This window comes from Myxine glutinosa, chromosome 10, assembly GCF_964187855.1.
Source record: "Myxine glutinosa chromosome 10, kmMyxGlut1.1, whole genome shotgun sequence".
Classification (NCBI taxonomy): Eukaryota; Metazoa; Chordata; class Myxini; order Myxiniformes; family Myxinidae; genus Myxine; species Myxine glutinosa.
The window spans coordinates 55219106-55244105 of NC_136270.1; the positions used below are offsets into that span (position 1 = coordinate 55219106).

Genomic DNA, 25000 nt, shown 5'->3' on the forward strand with positions numbered 1-25000 from the left:
GAGAGATTGTGATTGTGTGTCCTGGTATCTTTGTCACATCGTGTCACGTTTAGGTTGGTTTGGAATCCCCTGAAGGATAAGAGTAATTCTAATATTGATAACCAGCATTGTACAGACCTTGTTCAGAATGTCCAGAGACATTCTAAAAGCTGTTCGAGTATGATCTCTGGTTAATTCAGTCATCCACTGAGTGTTCATGCTCGGTGTTCATGTGGTTATGGTTGAGGGATTGACATGGAGACAATACACGCAAAAATATATTTATATCCCTAGCTTAAGCAGTAATACAATATGTTCATAATAGTTAACCCACACAATATAACCCTAGTTTACTAAATGATGTCTTTTCTCGAAGGTTTATCATTGCTAGAACTCTGACATGTTTGCCGCTGAGATACGGCACATTTTCCTTAAATACGTTTAAAATCTCTGCTTAAATTTCAGCATTATCCCACCGATGCCTGATGAGAACAGCTCGCGGAGATGGGCAGGCATGAAGTACGAAGAACTTCCCATTGTGCACATCAAGGCATCTTACAACAAGTGTGTGCACCTTACAACAATTCACTTCATTTTTGTGCTTTGGGTTAAATTTTATTCCCTCTCTCACACGTACTCATGACCCAATCCTGATTACTCTTTACAATGCTGATTAAATTATAAGAACAACAACTGCCGACTGGGCATCCTCCGTCGTCCAAACTCCTTCCTTGGCACTCCTTAACTTTTATCCACTTACATGGCCTTCGTCCGCAGCTTGATGGAGTACTGCTCTCCCCCTCTGGGCTGGCTCTCCTGCCTCACATCTTGTTCAGCTTGACGCCATTGAAATCAAGGCCTTCAAGATTGTTGGAATCTCCTGTGATGAAGCTGAGTCTATGGGTCGAGCAATACACGCCACATTTACAACCAATAACCAGCGCTAGACCAACGTTGGAAAATAGACATCGTGTTTACAACCAATAAACAACGTTGGGCCAATGTTGGAAAATAGACATTGCGTTTACAACCAATAAAAACATTGCACCAATGTTGGAAAATAGACATTGCGTTTACAACCAATAAACAACGTTGGAAAATAGACATTGCGTTTACAACCAATAAACAACGTTGGAAAATAGACATTGTGTTTACAACCAATAAACAACGTTGGAAAATCGACATTGCGTTTGCAACCAATAAAAACATTGCACCAATGTTGGAAAATAGACATTGCGTTTACAACCAATAAACAACGTTGGAAAATAGACATCGTGTTTACAACCAATAAACAACGTTGGACCAATGTTGGAAAATAGACATTGTGTTTACAACCAATAAACAACGTTGGAAAATCGACATTGCGTTTACAACCAATAAAAACATTACACCAATGTTGGAAAATAGACATTGCGTTTACAACCAATAAACAATGTTGGAAAATAGACATCGTGTTTACAACCAATAAACAACGTTGGAAAATAGACATTGCGTTTACAACCAATAAAAACATTACACCAATGTTGGAAAATAGACATTGCGTTTACAACCAATAAACAACTTTGGAAAATAGACATTGCGTTTACAACCAATAAACAACGTTGGAAAATCGACATTGCGTTTACAACCAATAAAAACATTACACCAATGTTGGAAAATAGACATTGCGTTTACAACCAATAAACAACTTTGGAAAATCGACATTGCGTTTACAACCAATAAAAACATTACACCAATGTTGGAAAATAGACATTGCGTTTACAACCAATAAACAACGTTGGAAAATCGACATTGTGTTTACAACCAATAAAAACATTACACCAATGTTGGAAAATAGACATTGCGTTTACAACCAATAAACAACTTTGGAAAATCGACATTGCGTTTACAACCAATAAAAACATTACACCAATGTTGGAAAAGACATTGCGTTTACAACCAATAAACAACTTTGGAAAATCGACATTGCGTTTGCAACCAATAAACAACTTTGGAAAATCGACATTGCGTTTACAACCAATAAAAACATTACACCAATGTTGGAAAATAGACATTGCGTTTACAACCAATAAACAACGTTGGGCCAATGTTGGAAAATAGACATTGCGTTTACAACCAATAAACAACTTTGGAAAATCGACATTGCGTTTACAACCAATAAAAACATTACACCAATGTTGGAAAATAGACATTGCGTTTACAACCAATAAACAACGTTGGAAAATCGACATTGCGTTTACAACCAATAAAAACATTACACCAATGTTGGAAAATAGACATTGCGTTTACAACCAATAAACAACTTTGGAAAATCGACATTGCGTTTACAACCAATAAAAACATTACACCAATGTTGGAAAATAGACATTGCGTTTACAACCAATAAACAACTTTGGAAAATCGACATTGCGTTTACAACCAATAAAAACATTACACCAATGTTGGAAAATAGACATTGCGTTTACAACCAATAAACAACTTTGGAAAATCGACATTGCGTTTACAACCAATAAAAACATTACACCAATGTTGGAAAATAGACATTGCGTTTACAACCAATAAACAACTTTGGAAAATCGACATTGCGTTTGCAACCAATAAAAACATTACACCAATGTTGGAAAATAGACATTGCGTTTACAACCAATAAACAACTTTGGAAAATCGACATTGCGTTTACAACCAATAAAAACATTACACCAATGTTGGAAAATAGACATTGCGTTTACAACCAATAAACAACTTTGGAAAATCGACATTGCGTTTACAACCAATAAAAACATTACACCAATGTTGGAAAATAGACATTGCGTTTACAACCAATAAACAACTTTGGAAAATCGACGTCACGTTTACAACCAATAAAAACATTGCACCACTGTTGAAATATAGACATTGCGTTTACAACCAATAAAAACATTGCACCAATGTTGTAAAATAGACATTGCGTTTACAACCAATAAAAACATTGCACCAATGTTGGAAAATAGACATTGCGTTTACAACCAATAAACAACGTTGGGCCGATGTTGGAAAATAGACATTGTGTTTACACCCAATAAACAACGTTGGGCCAATGTTGGAAAATAGACATTGCGTTTACAACAAATAAACAACGTTGGGCCAATGTTGGAAAATAGACATTGCGTTTACAACCAATAAAAACATTGCACCAATGTTGGAAAATAGACATTACGTTTACAACCAATAAAAACATTGCACCAATGTTGGAAAATAGACATTGCGTTTTCAACCAATAAACAACGTTGGGCCAATGTTGGAAAATAGACATTGTGTTTACACCCAATAAACAACGTTCGGCCAATGTTGGAAAATAGACATTGCATTTACAACCAATAAACAACGTTGGGCCAATGTTGGAAAATAGACATTGTGTTTACAACCAATAAACAACGTTGGGCCAATGTTGGAAAATAGTCATTGCATTTACAACCAATAAACAACTTTCGGCCAATGTTGGAAAATAGACATTGTGTTTACAACCAATAAACAACGTTGGAAAATAGACGTCACGTTTACAACCAATAAAAATATTGCACCAATGTTGGAAAATAGACATCGCGTTTACAACCAATAAACAACGTTGGGCCAATGTTGGAAAATAGACATTGCGTTTACAACCAATAAAAACATTGCACCAATGTTGGAAAATAGACGTCACGTTTACAACCAATAAAAACATTGCACCAATGTTGGAAAATAGACATTGCGTTTACAACCAATAAACAACGTTGGGCCAATGTTGGAAAATAGACATTGCGTTTACAACCAATAAAAACATTGCACCAATGTTGGAAAATAGACATTGTGTTTACAACCAATAAACAACGTTCGGCCAATGTTGGAAAATAGACATTGCGTTTACAACCAATAAACAACGTTGGGCCAATGTTGGAAAATAGACATTGCGTTTACAACAAATGAAAACATTGCACCAATGTTGGAAAATAGACATTGTGTTTACAACCAATAAAAACATTGCACCAATGTTGGAAAATAGACATTGTGTTTCCAACCAATAAACAATGTTGGGCCAATGTTGGAAAAGAGACATTGCGTTTACAACCAATAAACAACGTTGGGCCAATGTTGGAAAATAGACATTGCGTTTACAACAAATGAAAACATTGCACCAATGTTGGAAAATAGACATTGTGTTTACAACCAATAAACAACGTTGGGCCAATGTTGGAAAATAGACATTGTGTTTACAACCAATAAACAACGTTCGGCCAATGTTGGAAAAGAGACTGCATTTACAACCAATAAACAATGTTGGGCCAATGTTGGAAAATAGACATTGTGTTTCCAACCAATAAACAATGTTGGGCCAATGTTGGAAAATAGACATTGTGTTTCCAACCAATAAACAACGTTGGGCCAATGTTGGAAAATAGACATTGTGTTTACAACCAATAAACAACGTTCGGCCAATGTTGGAAAATAGACATTGTGTTTCCAACCAATAAACAACGTTGGGCCAATGTTGGAAAATAGACATTGTGTTTACAACCAATAAACAACGTTCGGCCAATGTTGGAAAATAGACATTGCGTTTACAACCAATAAACAACGTTGGGCCAATGTTGGAAAATAGACATTGTGTTTACAACCAATAAACAACGTTGGGCCAATGTTGGAAAATAGACATTGTGTTTACAACCAATAAACAACGTTGGGCCAATGTGGAAAATAGTCATTGCGTTTACAACCAATAAACAACGTTCGGCCAATGTTGGAAAATAGTCATTGCGTTTACAACCAATAAACAACGTTCGGCCAATGTTGGAAAATAGACATTGCGTTTACACCCAATAAACAACTTTGGAAAATAGACATCACATTTACAACCAATAAAAACATTGCACCAATGTTGGAAAATAGGCATTGCGTTTACAACCAATAAACAACGTTGGGCCAATGTTGGAAAATAGACATTGCGTTTACAACCAATAAACAACGTTGGGCCAATGTTGAAAAATAGACATTGTGTTTACAACCAATAAACAACGTTGGGCCAATGTTGGAAAATAGGCATTGTGTTTACAACCAATAAACAATGTTGGGCCAATGTTGGAAAATAGACATTGTGTTTACAACCAATAAACAATGTTGGGCCAATGTTGGAAAATAGACATTGCGTTTACAACCAATAAACAACGTTCGGCCAATTTTGGAAAATAGATATTGCATTTACAACCAATAAACATCGTTGGACAATAGACATTGTGTTTACAACCAATAAACAACGTTGGGCCAATGTTGGAAAATAGGCATTGCGTTTACAACCAATAAACAACGTTCGGCCAATGTTGGAAAATAGACATTGCGTTTACAACCAATAAACAACGTTGGGCCAATGTTGGAAAATAGGCATTGCGTTTACAACCAATAAAAACATTGCACCAATGTTGGAAAATAGACATTGCGTTTACAACCAATAAACAACGTTGGGCCAATATTGGAAAATAGACATTGCGTTTACAACCAATAATCAATGTTTGGCCAACAACAACAACAACATGCATTTTAAAGGCCATTTTCCCTACTAGAGCGGGGGTTAGCCTTGCGGTCCCCATGCCAATCTTCTCCATTTTGCCCTATTTTCTGCATCTCTCCTTGTTAACCCCCTTGCCCGCATTTCTTCTTCCACCATCTTCAGCCAAGTCTTTCTCGGTCTTCCCCGTCCTTTACTTCCTTCTACATTCATTTCCATCACTCTTCTCAACCAGTCACTTTCATCCTTTCTCAACACATGACCAAACCATCTCAACCTGTTCCTCTTCACAGCATCAATCACAGGCTCTATTCCCATCATCTTTCGCAATTCATCATTTGTCTTCGTCTCTCTCAACGATACTCCGCACATCCGTCGAACCATTCGCATTTCCACCCTTTCCAACCTTCGTTGGTGCTCTATGTTCATTACCCATGTCTCGCTCCCATAAATCATAACACTTCTCACACGTGCAGCATACACCTTTCCCTTCAGCTTCAACGACACTCCCCTCATCATCAGCACGCCACTCAGTTCCCGAAAATTCTTCCATGCACATCTCACTCTAGCAACCGTTGCCGAGTCTGATCCACCTTCTCCATTCAGCATGTCTCCGAGGTAGCAAAATATTTTCACACCTTCCAGCTTCATGCCGTCTCCAAGATCCAACTCAACATTTCCTCCATCCGCAGCTTCCTCTGTGCACACCTTACATTTGAATGTAGCTGCCACACTGGTTAATTGGTTAATGACCCTCTCAGACCACTACATTTTTGATGAACCCACTCAGCGCACATTGTACATTGAATGGAGTTCACTCCGACACCCTTCCTACACACAGCACAGGGCCACTTCCCAGTTCTTTCCACCTCACCACATGTTTTACCACTTGCCATCACCTTCGTCTTTCCGATATTCACCTTCAGACCTTTTGTCTCCATACATTCCTTCCACTTGTTCATCATTTCCTTCAGTCCATCCATACTTTCGGCAATCAACACCAGATCATCTGCATACAACAACTCCCACGGTAAACCCTCCTTTACGTTCTGAGCCAGCACCTCCAACACAGCTACAAATAGTAGTGGACTTAGTACCGACCCCTGATGCACTCCCACCTTCACCTGAAACTCACCACTGTTCCCGTCCTTCGTCCTTACAGCTGTGCGCGCTCTTTTGTACATTGCCATCACTACTCTGATCAACCATTCCTCCACTCCTAACTTCCTCAATGCCCATGTCAATACTTTGCGTGGAACCCTATCGAATGCTTTCTCCAGATCAACAAACCCAAGAAACAACTTCTTCCTCTTCTCCATGTACTTCTCCTGCAACTGCCTCACAATGAAAAGTGCGTCTGTCGTTCCTCTTCCTGGCATAAATCCAAACTACATTTTGTCGATCTTCACTTTCTTCCTTATCCTCCTCTCCAACACCCTTTCCAATACCTTCATTCCATGCTCCAATAACTTTATCGCTCGGTACGAGCCACACTCCAGAGGGTCACCTTTCCCCTTGTATAGAGGGACGAGGGTACTCAGTTCCCAATCCACTGGAATGCGGCCTTCTTTCACCAACAGATTACAGATCTCTGTCATTCTCTTCACACCCCAACTTCCTGCTGCCTTCAACATATCTCCCACAACTCCCGTCGGCCCTCCCGCTTTTCTACCCTTCATTGCTTTTATCGCTTCCTCAACTTCCTTCTCGGTTATCTTCTCTGCCGGTCCTAAAACTGGGTTACTCTCTATGTTGCCATCCCATTCATTCTCTCTATTCAACAGCATTTCCATATATCTTTTCCATCTTCCTTTAATTCCATCTGGGTCGACAACGATTTGTCCCACTTCATCCTTCAAGCAACTCACCCCCATCACATCACACCTCTCTTTCGCTATCTGCTTTGCAATCCTGAATCCTGCTTTCTGACCCTCTTCCGAATCCAAGCGTTCTCCGAACATTTTCCTACATGCCTCCTGCGCCTTTGCTACCTCTTTCTTTGCAGCCTTCCTGGCTGCCTTATAACTTTCATGCTCTGCTGTTTCTGCTCCCGTACCCTTCCCCTTCTGCCACTCCTTGAACTTCTTCCTCTTCTCGTCAATCCTCTTTCCAACTTCATCATCCCACCACCATGTTTCCGAGTGCCTCGGTGGTCCTTTTGTCCATCCACATACCTCACCGACGGCTCCCAACAGACTAGCTTTCATTGACATCCATCCACTTTCAAGCTCAACCACATCAGCCTCGACCCTACTCAGCCTCTCTTTTAATGCCTCCCTTACTGTCACCTCTTTCAACCTCTACACCTTCATTCTCGGTTGGTACTTCACCCGCCGAGCTCTCCTCGCACCTTTCACCCTTATGTCGCAGACAACCAAGTGGTGCTGTGAAACAGCCTCCTCCCCCGGGATCACCTTTGTGTCCCGGAGGTGCCCCCTATCTCGCCTCCACACCATCAGGTAGTCAACGGTTGTCGTCGACCCACCTGACGTGTATGTAACAAGCTTATTATCCTCTTTCTGGAACTGAGTATAACAAATCAGCTCCATCAGCAAACTCCAAAATCGTTTCACCTTCTCCATTTCTCACACCATATCCGTAACCCCCATGAACTCCGTCAAAACCATCCATACTCCTTCCCACATGTCCATTTAGGTCTCCTCCTACCACAACAACTTTCTCATCTTTCACGTTTTCCATCAGCTTCTCTATCGCACACCAGAACTTGTCCTTCTCTTCGTCGCTTCGACCAACCTGCGGAGCATATCCCGAGATGACGTTCACCAAGAGCTTTCCAATCATCATTTTCACCATCATCAACCTATCACTCACTCTAGTCACACTCACCACACTGTCTACAAACTCCTCAGCAAACAGGACACCAACACCATTCACGCTCTCCAGGCACCCTTGCCACATAAACTTGTATTTCTGTCCCTGCCTACCCTTCACCATTCTCACACCACTTCCCTTCCATCTCGTCTCTTGCACACAACATATGTCCACTCTTCTTCTGACCAATACTTCCACCACTTCTCCTGATCTCCCTGTCATTGTCCCTACATTCCATGTCCCAGGCCTCAGAAACCGATCTCCACTTCGGGCTGTACCCTGCCCATATGTAGTTGTAATTGTCATGGTTCTCTTTTTGAGGCAATGTTTTTATGGCGCGATGCCCTTCCTGACGCCAACCCTCTTAGTCGTCTCTTACGACACGCAGGGATACGATGTACCTATTCTAAATCCAGGGTAGACACTGGGAAACGTTTAAAACATGGAAATTCTGGGGGGGGGGGGGGGGGGCGTCAGCATCACGGCTGCAGTTTAAACATATTTAAATAATATTTAAACAAAACCATGAAAAACAATCTGGGAAAAGTCTCTTTTTTTTCTTTTTTTTTCTTCTTTTTTTTTTGTATACTGAATCGAGGCTCGTGAAAGAGCTAACATTTATTTCACAAACAAATCAACCAGACAAACAAAATATACAAAAAGTGGGAGCGGAAGACAAGATGGGGAGAGAAGGGGAAGCACACAACCACAACATTTGAGAGCAGGGAGAAGTGTGGGAGGGAGAGGGCTTGGGGGTAGGAGGTGTGGGAAGGGGAGGGGGGGTGGGGGGGGAGAGGTATAAAACACAAGGGGACCGAAATTAGCGGGTTTTTTTTGTATACTGAATCGAGGCTCGTGAAAGAGCTAACATTTATTTCACAAACAAATCAACCAGACAAACAAAAAAGTGAGAACGTGGATTTGAGAAAGCAGGAGCAGAGGTGGAAGAAAAACGACATATCGGGGGCGGGGCACAAGTCGAGACGAGGAGGAGAGCGAACAAGCACGTGTCTGGGAGGAGAGAAATAATTAATATAGAATTTTTTTTTTGTTTATTTGTTTGTTCTGTTTTCAAAACGCTGGATAAAGGGTAATGTTTGGCCATTGTTGGAAAATAGACATCGCATTTGCAACTAATAAACAATGTTTGGCCATTGTTGGAAAATAGACATCGCGTTTGCAACTAATAAACAACGTTGGAAAATAGACGTCGCGTTTACAACCAATAAACAACATTGCACCAACGTTGAAAAAATAGACGTCGTGTTTACAACCAATAAACAACGTTGACCCAACGTTGGAAAGTAGATGTCACGTTTACAACCAATAAACAACGTCACCCAAATATCAACAATTCGCTTGCGACCAATTGACCAAATGCCAACGTTGGCCGAACAGTTTTTTTTTTTCGTTTTTTTTTTTTTTTCCATCTTTGATGAAATGAGCTCAGGTGCTTGGACGGCATGACGTCAGAGTGAGAAGGTTCGGAAAAGAGGAAGAAGAATCGCTCACTCTATCGGTCTGGCTTAGGTGGTTCTGGCATACAAAGGTCTTCGGCACAATTACCAATATGGCGGCACACAGACCAGGAAGACAACAACGTGTGCTGAATGTCTGCCAGCAATGTCCACACTAGTGGTTGCGTTTGCAGTTGAGGCGGTGCATTTAAACTTTCGTCTTTTGACTTCCCTGATGGATGTAATATCTATATATATAAAGCAGTAAAGTATGTTTGTTTGTTTGTCCTCTTATAACTCGAGAACTACTCATCGCAGAGAAAAACCAAAGGCATATTCGGAATCAGTACGTCTCAGAGCAACTACAGCACACCTTAAATTTTAAAAAACTTCGGGTTTTAAAATTAGCGTATTAGCGCAGAAGCGCTAGCAGAAGAGGGAGGGAATCGAAGGGAGGGAGCTGTTGTTAGGGTTAGGGTTAGTGCTGTTTAATCCAAGCTGTGGATTAAACAACAACTACAACAACAACCTTAAATTAACCCACCATAACCGGCAGAATTGCCGACATAAGCCGAACATTCTTGAACGACGGCTAAACTCTGCCTCAAAAGGATCGTAACCAGCCGGCCATGCCATGGAGTTCATCATTGGTCGTGGAGATGGGGTAATCCAATAGAGCTCGGGTGCTTGGACGGCGTGACGTCAGAGCGAGAAGGTTTGGAAAAGAGGTAGAAGAATCGCTCACTCTATCGGTCTGGCTTTCTGCTCGGGCGGTCGCTTTGTGTCATGTACGCCTGTGAAGAGAACTTTTTGGAGCTTTATGGAGCCTTTGCCACGTTGAAGGAGGGGGTGTTGTTGGACTGTGGGCTCATCAAGCAGCTGGGTCCGCATGATACGTGACAGTGGAGAACGAAAGGCGGCCGTCTTGGCTGCTTGCTTCGTGCCTGGGCATTTTCGACGCGTGGTTTCAGTGCCATTGTTGGAGCGTTTCTCGTGCGGGTGGCTGCACGGACTGCCGCGTCAATCAAGCTCCCAGGCGCATTTTGGACCACAGCTGAGTACCGGCTGACTCAACAAAACCTTTTATTTTTATTTCATCATTCCCCTGTTGTGTGCTTGTTTGTGTCTGAGTGGAGACGTCTCACATTAGGATTTATTTTACCTCGACCTTTATTTTGCCTTGTTTGACTTTCATTAAATCTTTATTGTGTTGCATTTTATGTGTCGTGTTTCTTTGTTGTGTGTTTCAGGAATCAACCCGTGTGTTTTGTCCAGGTAAGCATCTTGTTTCCTTCACCCGCGCGCGATGGACCAACCGCCAGTTTCGGCTACGCGCTTTGGAGTTAAACCCGTTACGGCTATTCGTCACCCAGCGGTGTTAACCGCCGGGCCGACACAACAATATTTAGTTTGCATTTGAGCAAGTCCGAGCAAAGTGAGGTCGTGCAGTGCGGGGTATCACCATACAGGTATGATGGGCCAAAGGACTTGCCCTTGCTTATGTGTATTTATCTGGGCAGGTACCTGCATACATTTCCTCATCCTGGTAAATGGTTGGCCTGTTTGGTATTCCCAAACAGCACCTATGCCATTATCCTGGGACCAGAGTCCAATCCCACACAGTGTGTTGATTTGACCATTTTTTACTAATGTTCTTGAAATTCATGGAAAAGTAGTACACGGTCACTTCTTAATATCCTTGTTCTGCACGTGATGTATGTATAAATAAGTTCCACCATGAACCTGAAATTGATTATGGTTATGGTTTAATAAATTAACGGATGAGCCTATTCCCAGGTTCTCTCTCATACACAGAGAGACCACCGACCTGTCGGCGATGCTGAAGTGATAGGCCCGTAGACTCAGCTTCATCGTGAGAGATTCCAATGATCTTGAAAGCCTTGGTTTCCACTGCATCAACCTGAGCAATATATGAGGGAGGGGAGAGCATCAAGTTGTGGATGAAGGCCTTTGAAGTGAATAGGAGCTCAGGTGTGCCAAGGAACGACTTTTTGACGACGGAGTGACGTCTGGCTTTGGAGGCCAACTTGACTTGCTTGTGTCATCGACTCCCACCCCCATTATAATACTTAAGGCTTTTCCACAATGCTCATCAAATGCCTTTTGATGCCCTTTCTTTTGCCAACAGCACCATAATACAGGTTGTGTATGCGGATGGTAAGGCAGCTGCGTTGACAAGCTGTGGAGTAGAAGGGTTCAAGAACGCAAAAAAGACGTCGGTTGTTGCTGCACAAACCACTGGCTTATCTGCAGGAACCGTGAGTCTAAGATTCCATATATTTTGTCGCACTTTGTCTTTACTTCCCTGTGTTTTCTTCCTGGTTTGTTTTTCCAATCTCTTTTAAACTGTCCAGGCTTATGGTGGAACTTGTACATAGATCACATGCACGATGAGAGCGTCTCAGAATTTACATGAATTACAAGAACATTATAAAAAGGAATGGGGATACCAGGACAGCCTGGGCAGCACTGCTGACTGATGACCTGAACGTACCAAACAATCAAGATGGTACTAGCTCTGTCAGGTGGGCAGCAGTTCAGAAGCGAGGTCCGTCTAGGTAGTTTGAATGTGAGATCAATGGAAGTGAGAGGAGTCGAGGTGGAGGAGAGGATGCAGAGAAGGACGTTGGAAGTGTTGTGCGTGTGCAGGAGACCAAATGGAAAGGAGATATGGCGAGGAGGTCGGTCGGAGGATACAAGCTGATGCACGCAGGTGGGGATGGAAGGAGTACTAGAGTGGGAATAATAGTATTAGAAGAGAGAGAGATCAGCAAGCAGGTGGTCAGTGGAAAGATGGGAGGGACGGATATGGGTGGTGACAGAGACAAATGTTGTGTGTTGCGTCGGTGTATGGTCCACACACAGGAAGATCTTTTTTTTTTTTTTTTTTTTTTTTTTTTTTGTATACAAGATCGAGGCTCGTGAAAGAGCGAACATTAATCACACAGAAAGACAAACAGACACATAAAACAAATAACATCGGGAGCGGTAGACAAGATGGGGAGAGAGGGGGAAGGACACAAACACAACATTTGAGAGCAGGGACCGAGAGACATGGAGACATCGAGAGATCTGTGGGAGGGAGAGGGCTTTGGGGGGGAGGCATGTGAAGGGGGGGAGGCATGTGAAGGGGGGGGGGTGGGAGAGGTATAAACATATGGACACTGCCAGGATTTCCAGGAAATAAGTTGGAATTTCAAACAAGGTGGATCTGGGGTGAATTAGTGGGGGTAGAAAAGATCAAGGTTATGGATGGGGGAAGATAAGAGATGGTGGTGAACAGCTGTTTTAAAGACCTGGAGGGAGGAGAGGGATTGAAGGGAGTGTGGGAGTTTGTTCCACAGGCGGGAGAAAAGAGGAATGAAAGAGTGAAGGTGAGCAGAGAGCCGAGATTTCGGCAGTTTAACCATCAGAGGGTTGCTGGCAGATCTTGTGCGACCTGTAGGAATATTTGGGGGACAGAGCACAGAGAGAGCTGGGGGAGCAAGGCCGGAGAGGAGTCGGTAGAAGACAGAAAGACCACCTACCTGCCTGCGGTGAGTGAGTGAAAGGCCCTCAGAGATAGCTTCATCGCGGGAGATTCCAATGATTTTGAAAGCTTTGGATTCAACAGCGTGAAGCCGAGCCAGGTGTGAGGCAGGAGCACCGGCCCATAGGGGAGAACAGTATTCCATAGAGCTGCGGATGAAAGCCTTGTATGTGGTGAGGAGCTCAGGTGTGCCGAGGAAGGACTTCGCACGACGGAGGATGCCCAGTCGGCGACTGGCTTTGGAGGCCAGCTTGGAAATGTGGTTTTCCCAAGAAAGATCATGGCAGATAGTGAGACCCAAAAGCTTGAGTGACAGAACTTCTTGGAGAGGATTGTTGAGAAAGTAGATGGGAGGGTTGTCCAGTCGATCTTTTCGGAGAGACATAGTAAGAGAGTGAGATTTGGCAGGATTGATGGAGAAGGAATGGATGGAGAAGCAGGAATTCAGGGAAATGGTTGAGATGGAGGTGATGCTGTGCATTGCGGGAGACTGTAATATGCATGTGGGAGTGGCGGAGCCGAGTGAAGCGGAATGTGTTAGTAAATTTGGTTGGGGAACAAGGAATAGAGATGGTCAAGAGCTGGTGGGGTGGACGTGGAATAGCTAGAAATGCCATAGCTGGTTTAATACCTCCACCACTGAAGGTGGATGGAGATTATGTTTTCACCCCTGTCTGTCTGTCTGTTTGTCTGTCTGATTGTGAAGAGGAAATCTCAAAAAGCTGTGGACGGATTCGGACGAAATTTGGCAGAGAGGTTGGGTGTGTGACAAGGACGAAATGATGAGATTTTGGTGAAGATCCAGATGTGCATCTGAGAATTTTAAAAGTGTTGTTTCACCATTGAGAGGTCGGGCAAATATGATACATAGCACGATATCTCAAAGAGTTATTGACGGATACATACGAAACATGGTGCACAGGTGGAGTGTGTGATGAGGACAAATCGATTCAATTTTGGTGAAGATTAGAATCCGGATCCACATCAGTTTTTTTTAATTTCTTCAAGTGATTCTTCACCATTGAGTGATAGGGCCAAAAACGATAAATAGCACGATATCACAAAACATTTGGACAAATTATGACAAAACTTGGTGGACGAGTTGGGAAGTGACAAGAACAAGCTGATTAGCTTTTGGTTCAGGTCCCCAATCTAGATCCGACCTATCATTGGATATAAAATGGAAACTGTTCAGCCTGGCGGAGGCATGCTCTCGACTGAGTGCCCTTCTAGTTTTCCCCTGAAATTCTCGTTTTTGTATCGACGTCACCTATTCATGAAGCCGATGGACCGGAGTAGGTATTCGGCAATGTCAGCCAGTTGCTCCCAATAACCTTTTGTGGAAGTAAAGTTAAACCATCTGTATCACTGGGTCAAATAAGGACAGTCTGGTAAGCCCGAGTATCTGCAGGTCTCATTTGTGAAAAAATGAGTAAAGGTCTCCAGGAGTGCGGCTTTGCACCATCGCCTGGGGCCACCAATCTCTAGAGGCGATTGCAAAGTGCGCAAAACACATTTTTTCGGTGCGTTGGTACCATGGGTTCTCCATGGTTTATCTGCTCCTCTTGAAGAACGGTGCTACCACTGGTAGGGCAATCCTCAGCACAACAAAATTATTGTGAAGGGTGAATAAAATTAAAGTTGAACTGCATATTCTGTCTCTTGATTTATGCTACCAGGCCTAAAACTTTTGGAATTTCATTCTCACCACGATAGCTTGGTGTTGGCTTAACGGTTAAAATGGCTGGCTTGAGATCTTTGGGTCCTGAGTTTGAGCCCCTGAGATGACTGGCTTGAGATATTTGTGTCCTGAGTTTCAGCACCTGAGATGACTGGCTTGAGATCTTTGGGTCCTGAGTTTGAGCCCCTGCGATGGCTGGTTCAGATCTTTGGGTCCTGAGTTTGAGCCCCTGAGATGGCTAGCTCGAGATCTTTTGGTCCTGAGTTTCAGCCCCTGAGATGACTGGCTTGAGATCTTTGGGTCCTGAGTTTGAGCCCCTGAGATGACTGGCTTCAGATCTTTGGGTCCTGAGTTTGAACCCCTGAGATGGCTGGCTTGAGATATTTGTGTCCTGAGTTTGAGCCCCTGAGATGACTGGCTTGAGATCTTTGGGTCCTGAGTTTGAGCCCCTGCGATGGCTGGCTTCAGATGTTTGGGTCCTGAGTTTGAGCCCCCGAGATGGCTGGCTTCAGATCTTTGGGTCCTGAGTTTGAGCCCCTGAGATGGCTAGTTTGAGATCTTTGGGTCCTGAGTTTGAGGCCCTGAGACGGCTGGCTTGAGATCTTCGGGTCCTGAGTTTGAGCCCCTGAAATGGCTAGCTTGAGATCTTTGGGTCCTGAGTTTGAGCTTCTGAGATGGCTAGCTTGAGATATTTGGGTCCTGAGTTTCAGCCCCTGAGATGGCTGCCTTGAGATATTTGGGTCCTGAGTTTGAGCCCCTGAGATGGCTGGCTTGAGATCTTCGGGTCCTGAGTTTGAGCCCCTGAGATGGGCAGCGTGAGATCTTTGGCTCCTGAGTTTGAGCTTCTGAGATGGCTAGCTTGAGATATTTGGGTCCTGAGTTTGAGCCCCTGAGATGGCTAGCTTGAGATCTTTGGGTCTTGAGTTTGAGCCCCTGAGATGGCTGGCTTCAGATCTTTGGGTCCTGAGTTTGAGCCCCTTGAGATGACTGGCTTCAGATCTTTGGGTCCTGAGTTTGAGCTTCTGAGATGGCTAGCTTGAGATATTTGGGTCCTGAGTTTGAGCCCCTGAGATGGCTAACTTGAGATCTTTGGGTCCTGAGTTTGAGCTTCTGAGATGGCTAGCTTGAGATATTTGGGTCCTGAGTTTCAGCCCCTGAGATGGCTAGCTTGAGATATTTGGGTCCTGAGTTTGAGCCCCTGAGATGGCTAGCTTGAGATCTTTGGGTCTTGAGTTTGAGCCCCTGAGATGGCTGGCTTCAGATCTTTGGGTCCTGAGTTTGAGCCCCTTGAGATGACTGGCTTCAGATCTTTGGGTCCTGAGTTTGAGCCCCTGAGATGGCTAGCTTGAGATATTTGGGTCCTGAGTTTGAGCCCCCGAGATGGCTGGCTTCAGATCTTTGGGTCCTGAGTTTGAGCCCCTGAGATGGCTAGCTTGAGTTCGTTGGGTCCTGAGTTTGAGCCCCTGAGATGGCTAGCTTGAGTTCGTTGGGTCCCGAGTTTGAGCCCCCGAGATGGCTGGCTTCAGATATTTGGGTCCTGAGTTTGAGCCCCCGAGATGGCTGGCTTCAGATCTTTGGGTCCTGAGTTTGAGCCCCTGAGATGGCTAGCTTGAGTTCGTTGGGTCCCGAGTTTGAGCCCCTGAGATGGCTAGCTTCAGATATTTGGGTCCTGAGTTTGAGCCCCCGAGATGGCTGGCTTCAGATCTTTGGGTCCTGAGTTTGAGCCCCTGAGATGGCTAGCTTGAGTTCGTTGGGTCCTGAGTTTGAGCCCCTTGAGATGGCCGGCTTCAGATATTTGGGTCCTGAGTTTGAGCCCCTGAGATGGCTAGCTTGAGATATTTGGGTCTTGAGTTTGAGCCCCTGAGATGACTGGTTTGAGATCTTAGGGTCCTGAGTTTGAGCCCCTTGAGATGGCCGGCTTCAGATATTTGGGTCCTGAGTTGAATCCACTGTCAGGCCGTTAAATTAACACCAGATGGGTTGACTCAGCCTGTCATCCTCCTGAGATCGGCACAGTGTGTACCAGCTGACTGGTAATAGAGGGCATTGCATCAATGGCACAGCTGCACTTCCAGAAAATGATGCAACCAGCAGCCACAGGCTGCACACGAGCCACCCCTACACCGTAGTTATATTACTGAAATATTTCAGAATTCACATCTCTCAAGTTTTCTGCTTCAATCTGGTCCTCCAATTTTTTCTTTCAGCATGTGCGTATACAGTGATGTCCTCTTTCTTTTTGTTCTTCCTGCTGCTCAAGTTTATTTTACTTCAAATAGCACAAAGTTTGTTGTGATGGTAATTGGGAATGGGAGGCTCAACAATGGAATAATGAGGAAGGTATGGAGGGAATGAATACATGTTGGATGGTGATCAACCATGATGAAATAAATTGATGCACCAGTGATTTAAAGTCGGTTTAAGGTTGTCGCTGTTTTTCTTTATCCAAGCATCACCGAACACGTTCTCCCATTTTACAGAAAGCATCGAAGAAAAACATCACGCACGTTCGAGTTGTTTTCAAAGGAATTGGGCCCGGACGTTTTGTGAGTTGAAATGGAGCATTTACCTGCTAGCTCGTTTAGTTTGAAAATCAAATTTGGTTCAAAACAACTTTGCTGTCTTTTGGGATCTTTGTTTTTAAATTGTAGAAATATGGAACACGTATCACTAACAAATATACATCATGTTGGGTCCACAAACTTTCCCTTTGAATGTCTAATTGTTTGTTCAAGTTCATGTCGATCGGTTTTGAGATGTGTTCCTGTCTCTCCAGCCAGCACTCAGGGGTCTCGTTACGTCTGGATTGCAAGTGGTGTCACTAACAGATGATACACCTCTCCCACACAACGGCTGTCGTCCCCGCAAAGTCCGGCGCATCTGACTCGGCTTCGAATGTTTGAAAACAAAGGTGCGGGGAATGGAAACACCGTTGCACTTTGTCTCATTTTCACTGACGGTTGCAAGTTTGAGTTCCAACCTGAAGCTTCCCTTTATCCTCCTGTCTCTCCCTTCAACACTGCAATTGGATATGTGTCCTTGTTTATATCCTGTGATTATCAAAGGCACCTACTTTTAAAATAAATTTAACCAATCCGATCTAATATATTGTTATGTTTGTGGGGGTAGGTGATGAAATACCATAGTGGAAGAGAGGATTGTATAAATTAGCATAGACCGCGTGCGAGTAGGAAGCCCATCTCGATGTATGTAAGCAGAAAAGCTGTGAGCTTAATGTTGTTTATGTGTTCTTCATATTGAGGGGGGGGGGGGGGGGGAGGGGTGGTGAAGACATGCTAAGTAGCTCTCGGGTTTAAGATTAGTCTCCCCGGTATGTGATCGCCTCCTGTGATTTCCCCTATGTTCTTACAATTAGAACAAGCTGGCCATAAAAACCCACATCTTTACAATTACAACAACAACAATAACAATGAGCGCTCCATTAAAGTACAACTACCAGCATAAATTCCGACAGTACCCGGACATAACGATGTCCGGACCGGATATGGCAATCAACTTAAGGGTTAATAACGGCAATTAACCCCGCCACACCAATCGACTAAGGAAAAAGGCCCGCCCAGTAGAGGCAGATAATCGGTGAGTGGTCAGGAGGCCCGCGATTCCCCGTCTACGAAGTGCATGATTGGTCAGGGTGACGTCATCGAGAGACTTCGAGACTGAGGAAGAAGAGTCTCTCTCTCTCTCTCTCGTTCTGGCTTTCGTGTGGGGTGGACGCTTGTGTCTCTGGCTCTTGGCTGTGGGTGTCTCGGGTGCGATCGTTGCGACCGTGAGAAGAACTTTCGGAGCTCAGGTGGACTTTTGCGATCGTGAGGAAGAGGTGTTAGTGGCGGTTTGTGGGTCCGCGTTGTGCTTCCCCGGACAGCAGAGGGATTTATTTTCATTAAACCATTATTATTGTGCATTTTCTTTGTTGTGTCTTGTTTGCATGGTGTTGGGTCCGAGGATAAACCCGGTTGGCTTTCGTCCGTGCAGGTAAGCGTTTTGGTCCCGTCCCCCGCACGCCAAAAAGTACCGCCAATTTTCGGCTTGATCGCCTCGGAGTAAAGACCGACCGGCTCTCCGTCCAAGGCTGGTTTTCATCGGCCGCGGACTTGACAATATAAAAGGAGCTCGGTCTCGGTGTGTGTGTGCTTGCGTCCGGTCGTCGATGGGCCTTATATTCTAGTGATATTGAATTGTAATTATCAACACAGTCACTGGAAGTGACATCACTTGAAACACATCCATTTTTTTTTTTCTAACCACCAGACAAATAATAGCAAAACTACTGTAGTAGACGTGAAAATAAAAGTTCAATTATGATTTGTCTTCCTACATCTTAATGCTGATAAATGCAAAGCTTAGTTCCACCATACAACCCATTTTTGACACCTCAGATATATATATCTATACAGACTTGGCATTTAATATGGAATTTTTTTTTTTTCTTGACTTGGGTTTACTTTCTTAACTCAGTATATCAATCTGGTGAGTTTCTTTTACACTTTGGTGATTTATTTGTTAAAAGAACCATGTCACTGATTGTCTGTCGCAACAAGAAGTCAACAACAGGATTATATCACAGGTGGCGTGGCAAAATGTACGGACAGGTGCATTTGATGATTGGCTTCACAGTCGGCTATACAAGGGTTGTTGCATTCTGTATTAGTGGAAAACGACTGCTGCACGTCTCCAAAAGTTATTGCCGCTTCCTCTGGAGATGGTCCGTCAACTCGACAATGCTGTTTGTCATGGAGTGGTGGCTTTACGATATTACGGCAAGTAACAGCGTGCTATTGCTCGGCAGTATGGCATCACTCAAGGTCAGGTGTCAAAGATCCTGAAACGAAATGCTCAGAGGGGTGTCCCTACTCCAATAACGAGGCCAGGATGTCCCCGCAGAACCACAAGGAGGGATGATCGCTAGCTGCACCGGTTAATCCGCAATGGCCATACCAAGTCAGCTAATCGGCTTAGGGCTGAGTGGCAGCAACTGACAAATGTGCCTGTATCCAGAAGGCTAGTCAACCAACGACTGGTTCAAGCAGGCTATCGTGCCAGGCGTCCCCTGAGAAAGCCACGCCTGACCATACAATACCGCCAGCGCCGATTGCAGTGGGCCAGAGAGTACCGTCAATGGCAGCCCAGGACACTGGAATCACGTGATCTTCAGTGACGAGTCAAGATTTCTGGTCTATCGTCAAGAGGGCCGCGTCCGAGTGCGCAGACAAGTGCATGAAGCCTACAACAAAGATTGTATAGTGCCAAGAGTCCAAGCTGGAGGTGGTGGGGTGACCGTTTGGGCTGCTTTTCATGCAGGGGGCAAAACTGACCTGGTTGTTCTGAATGGAAACCTGAACCAGTTCAAGTACGTGGCCATTCTGGAAGAAACATTACTTCCATTTGCTCGTGCAGCCTTTCGAGGAAACTTTGTCTTCCAAGATGACAATGCACGGCCTCATCGTGCTCGCATGATCCAACACTTTCTTGCTGACCGTGGTGTAGAGCATATGGAGTGGCCTGCCATGTCCCCGGATATGAATCCGATAGAGAACTTGTGGGCAGAATTAACGCGTCAAATCGACAACTTGGACCAGCAGCCGACCTCTGTACGTGAATTGCAGCAGACTATTGTCACTGCATGGCAAGCGATTCCTGTCCAAACCTTGGCAAATCTCGTGAACAACATGCCTCGACGTGTCCGTGCTCTCCTGAATGCTCGTGGGGGTTACACGAAGTACTGAACTGTAATTTTACTGTCCATAATCCCAGTCATAATTTAGCTTTTGTTTTTGTTTAATTTTTTTTTGGCTAATGTGCAAAATCAAGAGATACTTCTGGAAAACGTACAGAAGTTTAACACAGTACTGTCCGTGAATTGAGTTCGATATCAGTTTACATCACTTTCAAGGATCAATTTATTTGCTTCGAAATGTCAAATGTGGTTTTTGTTTCTTTTAAAGGTCACATTAACAAAATCTAGAATAATTTCAACATAATTCCAATGAACTTTTGGTTCTAAGTCATCTTGAAAAGTAAGTTCACCCCCACAAAAAAAAATCCCATATTAAATGCCAAGTCTGTATATATATACATATATAATTTTTTTTTTTTTTTTTAAACAAGTTATAGTTCCACGCTTACGAATGTTGTGCTGAGCCAGCTCGAATGGTGGTGAGGAAGTGAATCGCTGGCCAGGGCTTGCAGAGCCCACTCGTGTGGGCAGGCAGCATTACTATGGTTCACTTAAATAGTGTGAGAGTGTGAAGAGGAGTCTGGGGAGGGAGGGACGATTTATGGGTCATCGCCATAGTTCACTTGAATGGTGTGAGTGAAGAGGGGTTGGGGGGACGGAGTCAATTTATGGGTCATGACCATAGTTCACTTGAATAGTGTGAGAGAGTGAAGAGGGGGTCGAGGGATGGAGTTGATTTATGGGTCATGATTATAAAATTTTCCAACTTTTTGATGACTAGGAATTCTGATGTACCATACTTTGCTCCAGAGCGTAAGTGCTGCCAAAGAAGATTCTTGGCAAGGGTTATACAGGGTGGTTTGCCATTGCCTTCCCAGCAGTAGTTCAGAGAAGAATTTGTAATTTGTTCAGGGTGCCGGCGATAACATGCTAACTCTTCATGAAGGACACCACGGGGTCTTAAATGGCCATCAACTAATGCTGGCAGACGGAACGCACAGTTTAACGTCCATCCGAGCGATGACACACACGATTAATCACTTGGATGTGAAAAACTGGGATGACAGTTTATAGGTGGGCCGAGATTCAGACTCAGGCTAGACAGCCTAGCGGCGAGTGTGTGTACCTGTCGGCCATCCTGCGAGCCATAAGGAAAAGGAGAGGATAATGGATTAAGAAGGCAGTGTTTGAGAGCGAGAGGGAGTGGGGGGGAGGGGGGGCGTGAGGGAGTAAGGGGTGAGGTGAATATGAAGACAGACAAGAGGGGTGGGGATAGGAGATCAGAGCAGGTAGCAAGAGGAATGAAAGGTGCTTTTATTGTAATTTATTGAAGAGATAAGAGAAGGAAATGGAGGAAGGTGGGCAGAGAGGAAAGAAATATGGAGATAGAAAACGAGATTGCACAAGTGGGCTTATGGTACAGGTAAACCGTGTGTGACTTCCTGTATGGCCACAACAAGCAACACAGCGAATTGTACAAAAAGGTATGAGATTTTACAGGTACAATGATGGACACACAGAATGTATATCGCGGAGTGGTGAAGCATGTGCTTTCCGCTCACTTTGAATGGGCAATATGGAAATGTTACACACAGGATAATTCTGGGTATTTGGCACTTTTGGAAACGATGACAAATACCTAGATTTTGTTTTTCATCATTTCCACTTTTGACTTGTACAATGTCCTCTATCCTTCAGGTGTGGGGCGTGACTCCATTCATGAATTTCATGGCTTTTAATAAAAGCTGAAAAACAACAACGTGCATTTGCACCGACGACATGATGCGCGACATTTGTGATCGAGAAAACAAGATGACGAAACATGAACCGATAACTTAGCTCAACAGTGAGAACATTTCAGAGGTTCATTCACGTGCCACGTGACCGCTAAGTTCGTGAAACCGTACGGTCAGTCCTTTGTACAGACGTGGCGCAGGTGGAAGTTGACGACGTACTCGGCGTTGGTTCGTTGTACCGAGATGGCGAAGGGTTCCGAGGGGTGAAAGGTGAAGGCGACGAGGCGACGGGCGGACGGAGGGATGGGTCGACCGAGCATTCCCGCTTGAATCTTGAACTTGAGTAAACCTGAGTCACGGGCATAGAAGCTGCAGCAGGTACAAAGAGGTTTGTTGGGTGCGTAATGAGAAAACATGCGTCACGTATTGAACGAGGCGTAGAGTACAGCTCAGAATTGACGATGAAGCACGACGTGAAAGTTATTGCATCGGTACTTTCAACAACAAATCCACAACAATTGACAAAAATGATGCGGAATGGCTAGGCCAGATAATGTCTGTTTGGAAATGCTACCTGAGCACTTACATCGTCACGTTGGGTTCAAATCCCACAACGTGTTGCTTCTAAAGAATAAACCAATTAACTTAACTCGCAACAATAACTCCTCAATTTGCTAACGAAGAACCTCTCGCTCGGCTTTAAGCCGGCTAGCCTTGACGCTGCTCAGTCTTGGTTAGTTACCGAGGTCAAACCATCGGAGCCATGTAAGCAATGCTACAAACTACTGCATCATGGCCATCTACATTTGGGTGAAATGTGACGATTTGATGAAAAAATGCCCAGTGAAACAGGGTGGGATTACCGTATGGGATGATCTCCACAAGCCTTGGGCCTTTCCATGACAGACACCCATTTGTCATCGTAACTGAAAAGCGCCAGGTCGAGGTACGGGGAGCTACTGTACGATTGTGCGCTGATGGGCAGCTGAGCAAGTAAGCGTTTCACGGCTTCTGTCTGCCCTCCGTACTTCGCATTCACAATTGTGTGCTTGAACCTGCAACCGACGATAAGGACGGGGTTTGTGGATGGCAATTATGACATGGACATTTTTTAAAATGTGAAACTGAACAGGCACAGCCAAGGCTATGGTCCAGTAAAGCAAAACATCTTTAAGAAGGTGAAAAGAAAAAAGTTATAAAACTGTCTGTATCAAGGAAATTGTTTGTCGGCTGCTCATGCCTCGGGGCCAAGTTCAAATAGATATTTTATTGACCAGAGTGGATTGGCTCGCTACCCTCGCCTCACCTCACCACACGACGCTACTGGGGCACAGGCTTGTTTTAACTTAGGATCAGACCGTGCAACACACCATGTGTTAGACTAGGTCACTGAAAGGATCAGACCGTGCCTCACCATTCTAAATTCCCTATAATAACATTTACTTCCGTAAAGGTGTCGGGGGCAGGGGGAGGTTGGAAGGGGCAATATCGCAAGTCACTAAACCCTTTGGGGAGGGGGGATATTGATTTGTGATATTAATATTATGCTGTTGTTATTACTTTTGTTATTAGAAGCAGCCTTGGAAAAACGCCACAGAAGCAGCAGGAAGGGTCGTGTTATTAAATATGTTCGGGGTATATAGACTACAGTAGATCGTCGCTCAGGTGCATTTGTTCGATGCGATTCAAGCCTTCTTTGGTAAAAACTCACACCTGTTCCACCGGCTGATCCGCCATAACAGAAGCTTTTGGTTTTTTTCCATCTCCAGGAAAATATTATTTGGACAATGCAAAAACCACGCAATTCTTGGCAGTAAAAGTGGCTTCCTGTGGCTTCTTTTTCAATTGTTTATACATATTGTTACATTGGATGGTTAGTGGGGTGGAGGGGATCCACACATAGATTGGTTTAAGAATAGTATGGTCCGTGTGATTCGGGCTGGTTAGATTGCGTTGTATCAGGGACCTGTCAGAGTAAATCTCTTGTTGCACTTGACGCTTATGAGGCAGCGTATGTAATTTTTGACAGAAAAGCTCAGAATATTGTTTGCATAGAACCTCTGGTTAGCAGGCAGGGCCAGGTGAGGACTAGCGGCCACAAATACACACCAGGAAAGTGCTGTGTGCTATAAAAGGACAAATACTGTCTGGTCGGTCGGTGCACCACAAGCTGTGGTGGCATACATACTCTGCTCGGGAGCACTGGAAGAGGGTATAAAGACTTTTTATTATGGCCGCCCCATCGGTGAGATGGCCCGGTGGATGAAACCGACCACAGAACCCACCACAGAAGGTGAACGGAGTTGAAGTAGGACCCTCTTGAGACAAAATAAGATTGCTCTCTTTCTCTCACTCTGCGTCTCACTGGCTCTCCTCTCTCTCACTCTGCGTCTCACTGGCTCTCTCCATCTCTCACTCTTCGTCTCACTGGCTCTCCTTCTCTCTCTCACTCTTCATCTCGCTGGCTCTCTCCATCTCTCACTCTTCGTCTCACTGGCTCTCCTTCTCTCGGTGTCTTCATCTCGCTGGATCTCTTCGTCTTCCAAAGTGCT

The 25000-nt window shown here is 44.3% G+C and overlaps 2 protein-coding genes across 5 annotated transcripts in view; one reads left to right on the plus strand and one right to left on the minus strand.

Moving 5' to 3' along the window:
- Nucleotides 1-18116, plus strand: part of MRPS11 (mitochondrial ribosomal protein S11) — a 23273-nt gene extending 5157 nt beyond the window's left edge. For 2 of the 3 annotated variants that reach the window (XM_068127731.2, XM_068127733.2), the window contains exons 3-7: nt 445-543; nt 11936-12065; nt 12457-12520; nt 17498-17563; nt 17794-18116. In XM_068127731.2, coding sequence (XP_067983832.2) covers nt 445-543; nt 11936-12065; nt 12457-12520; nt 17498-17563; nt 17794-17849 — 415 coding nt within the window. In that variant the 3' untranslated portion in view covers nt 17850-18116. The remainder of the gene's footprint in view (nt 1-444; nt 544-11935; nt 12066-12456; nt 12521-17497; nt 17564-17793) is intronic. The other variant, XM_068127732.2, reaches the window with a different exon arrangement.
- A 4316-nt stretch (nt 18117-22432) lies between these two features.
- The window catches only part of DET1 (DET1 partner of COP1 E3 ubiquitin ligase), a 32258-nt gene continuing 29690 nt past the window's right edge, over nt 22433-25000 (minus strand). For both annotated transcript variants that reach the window (XM_068127722.2, XM_078785669.1), the window contains exons 9-10: nt 23312-23503; nt 22433-22817 (exon numbers count right to left, since the gene is read on the minus strand). In XM_068127722.2, the coding sequence (XP_067983823.1) occupies nt 22622-22817; nt 23312-23503 (388 nt within the window). In that variant the 3' untranslated portion in view covers nt 22433-22621. The remainder of the gene's footprint in view (nt 22818-23311; nt 23504-25000) is intronic.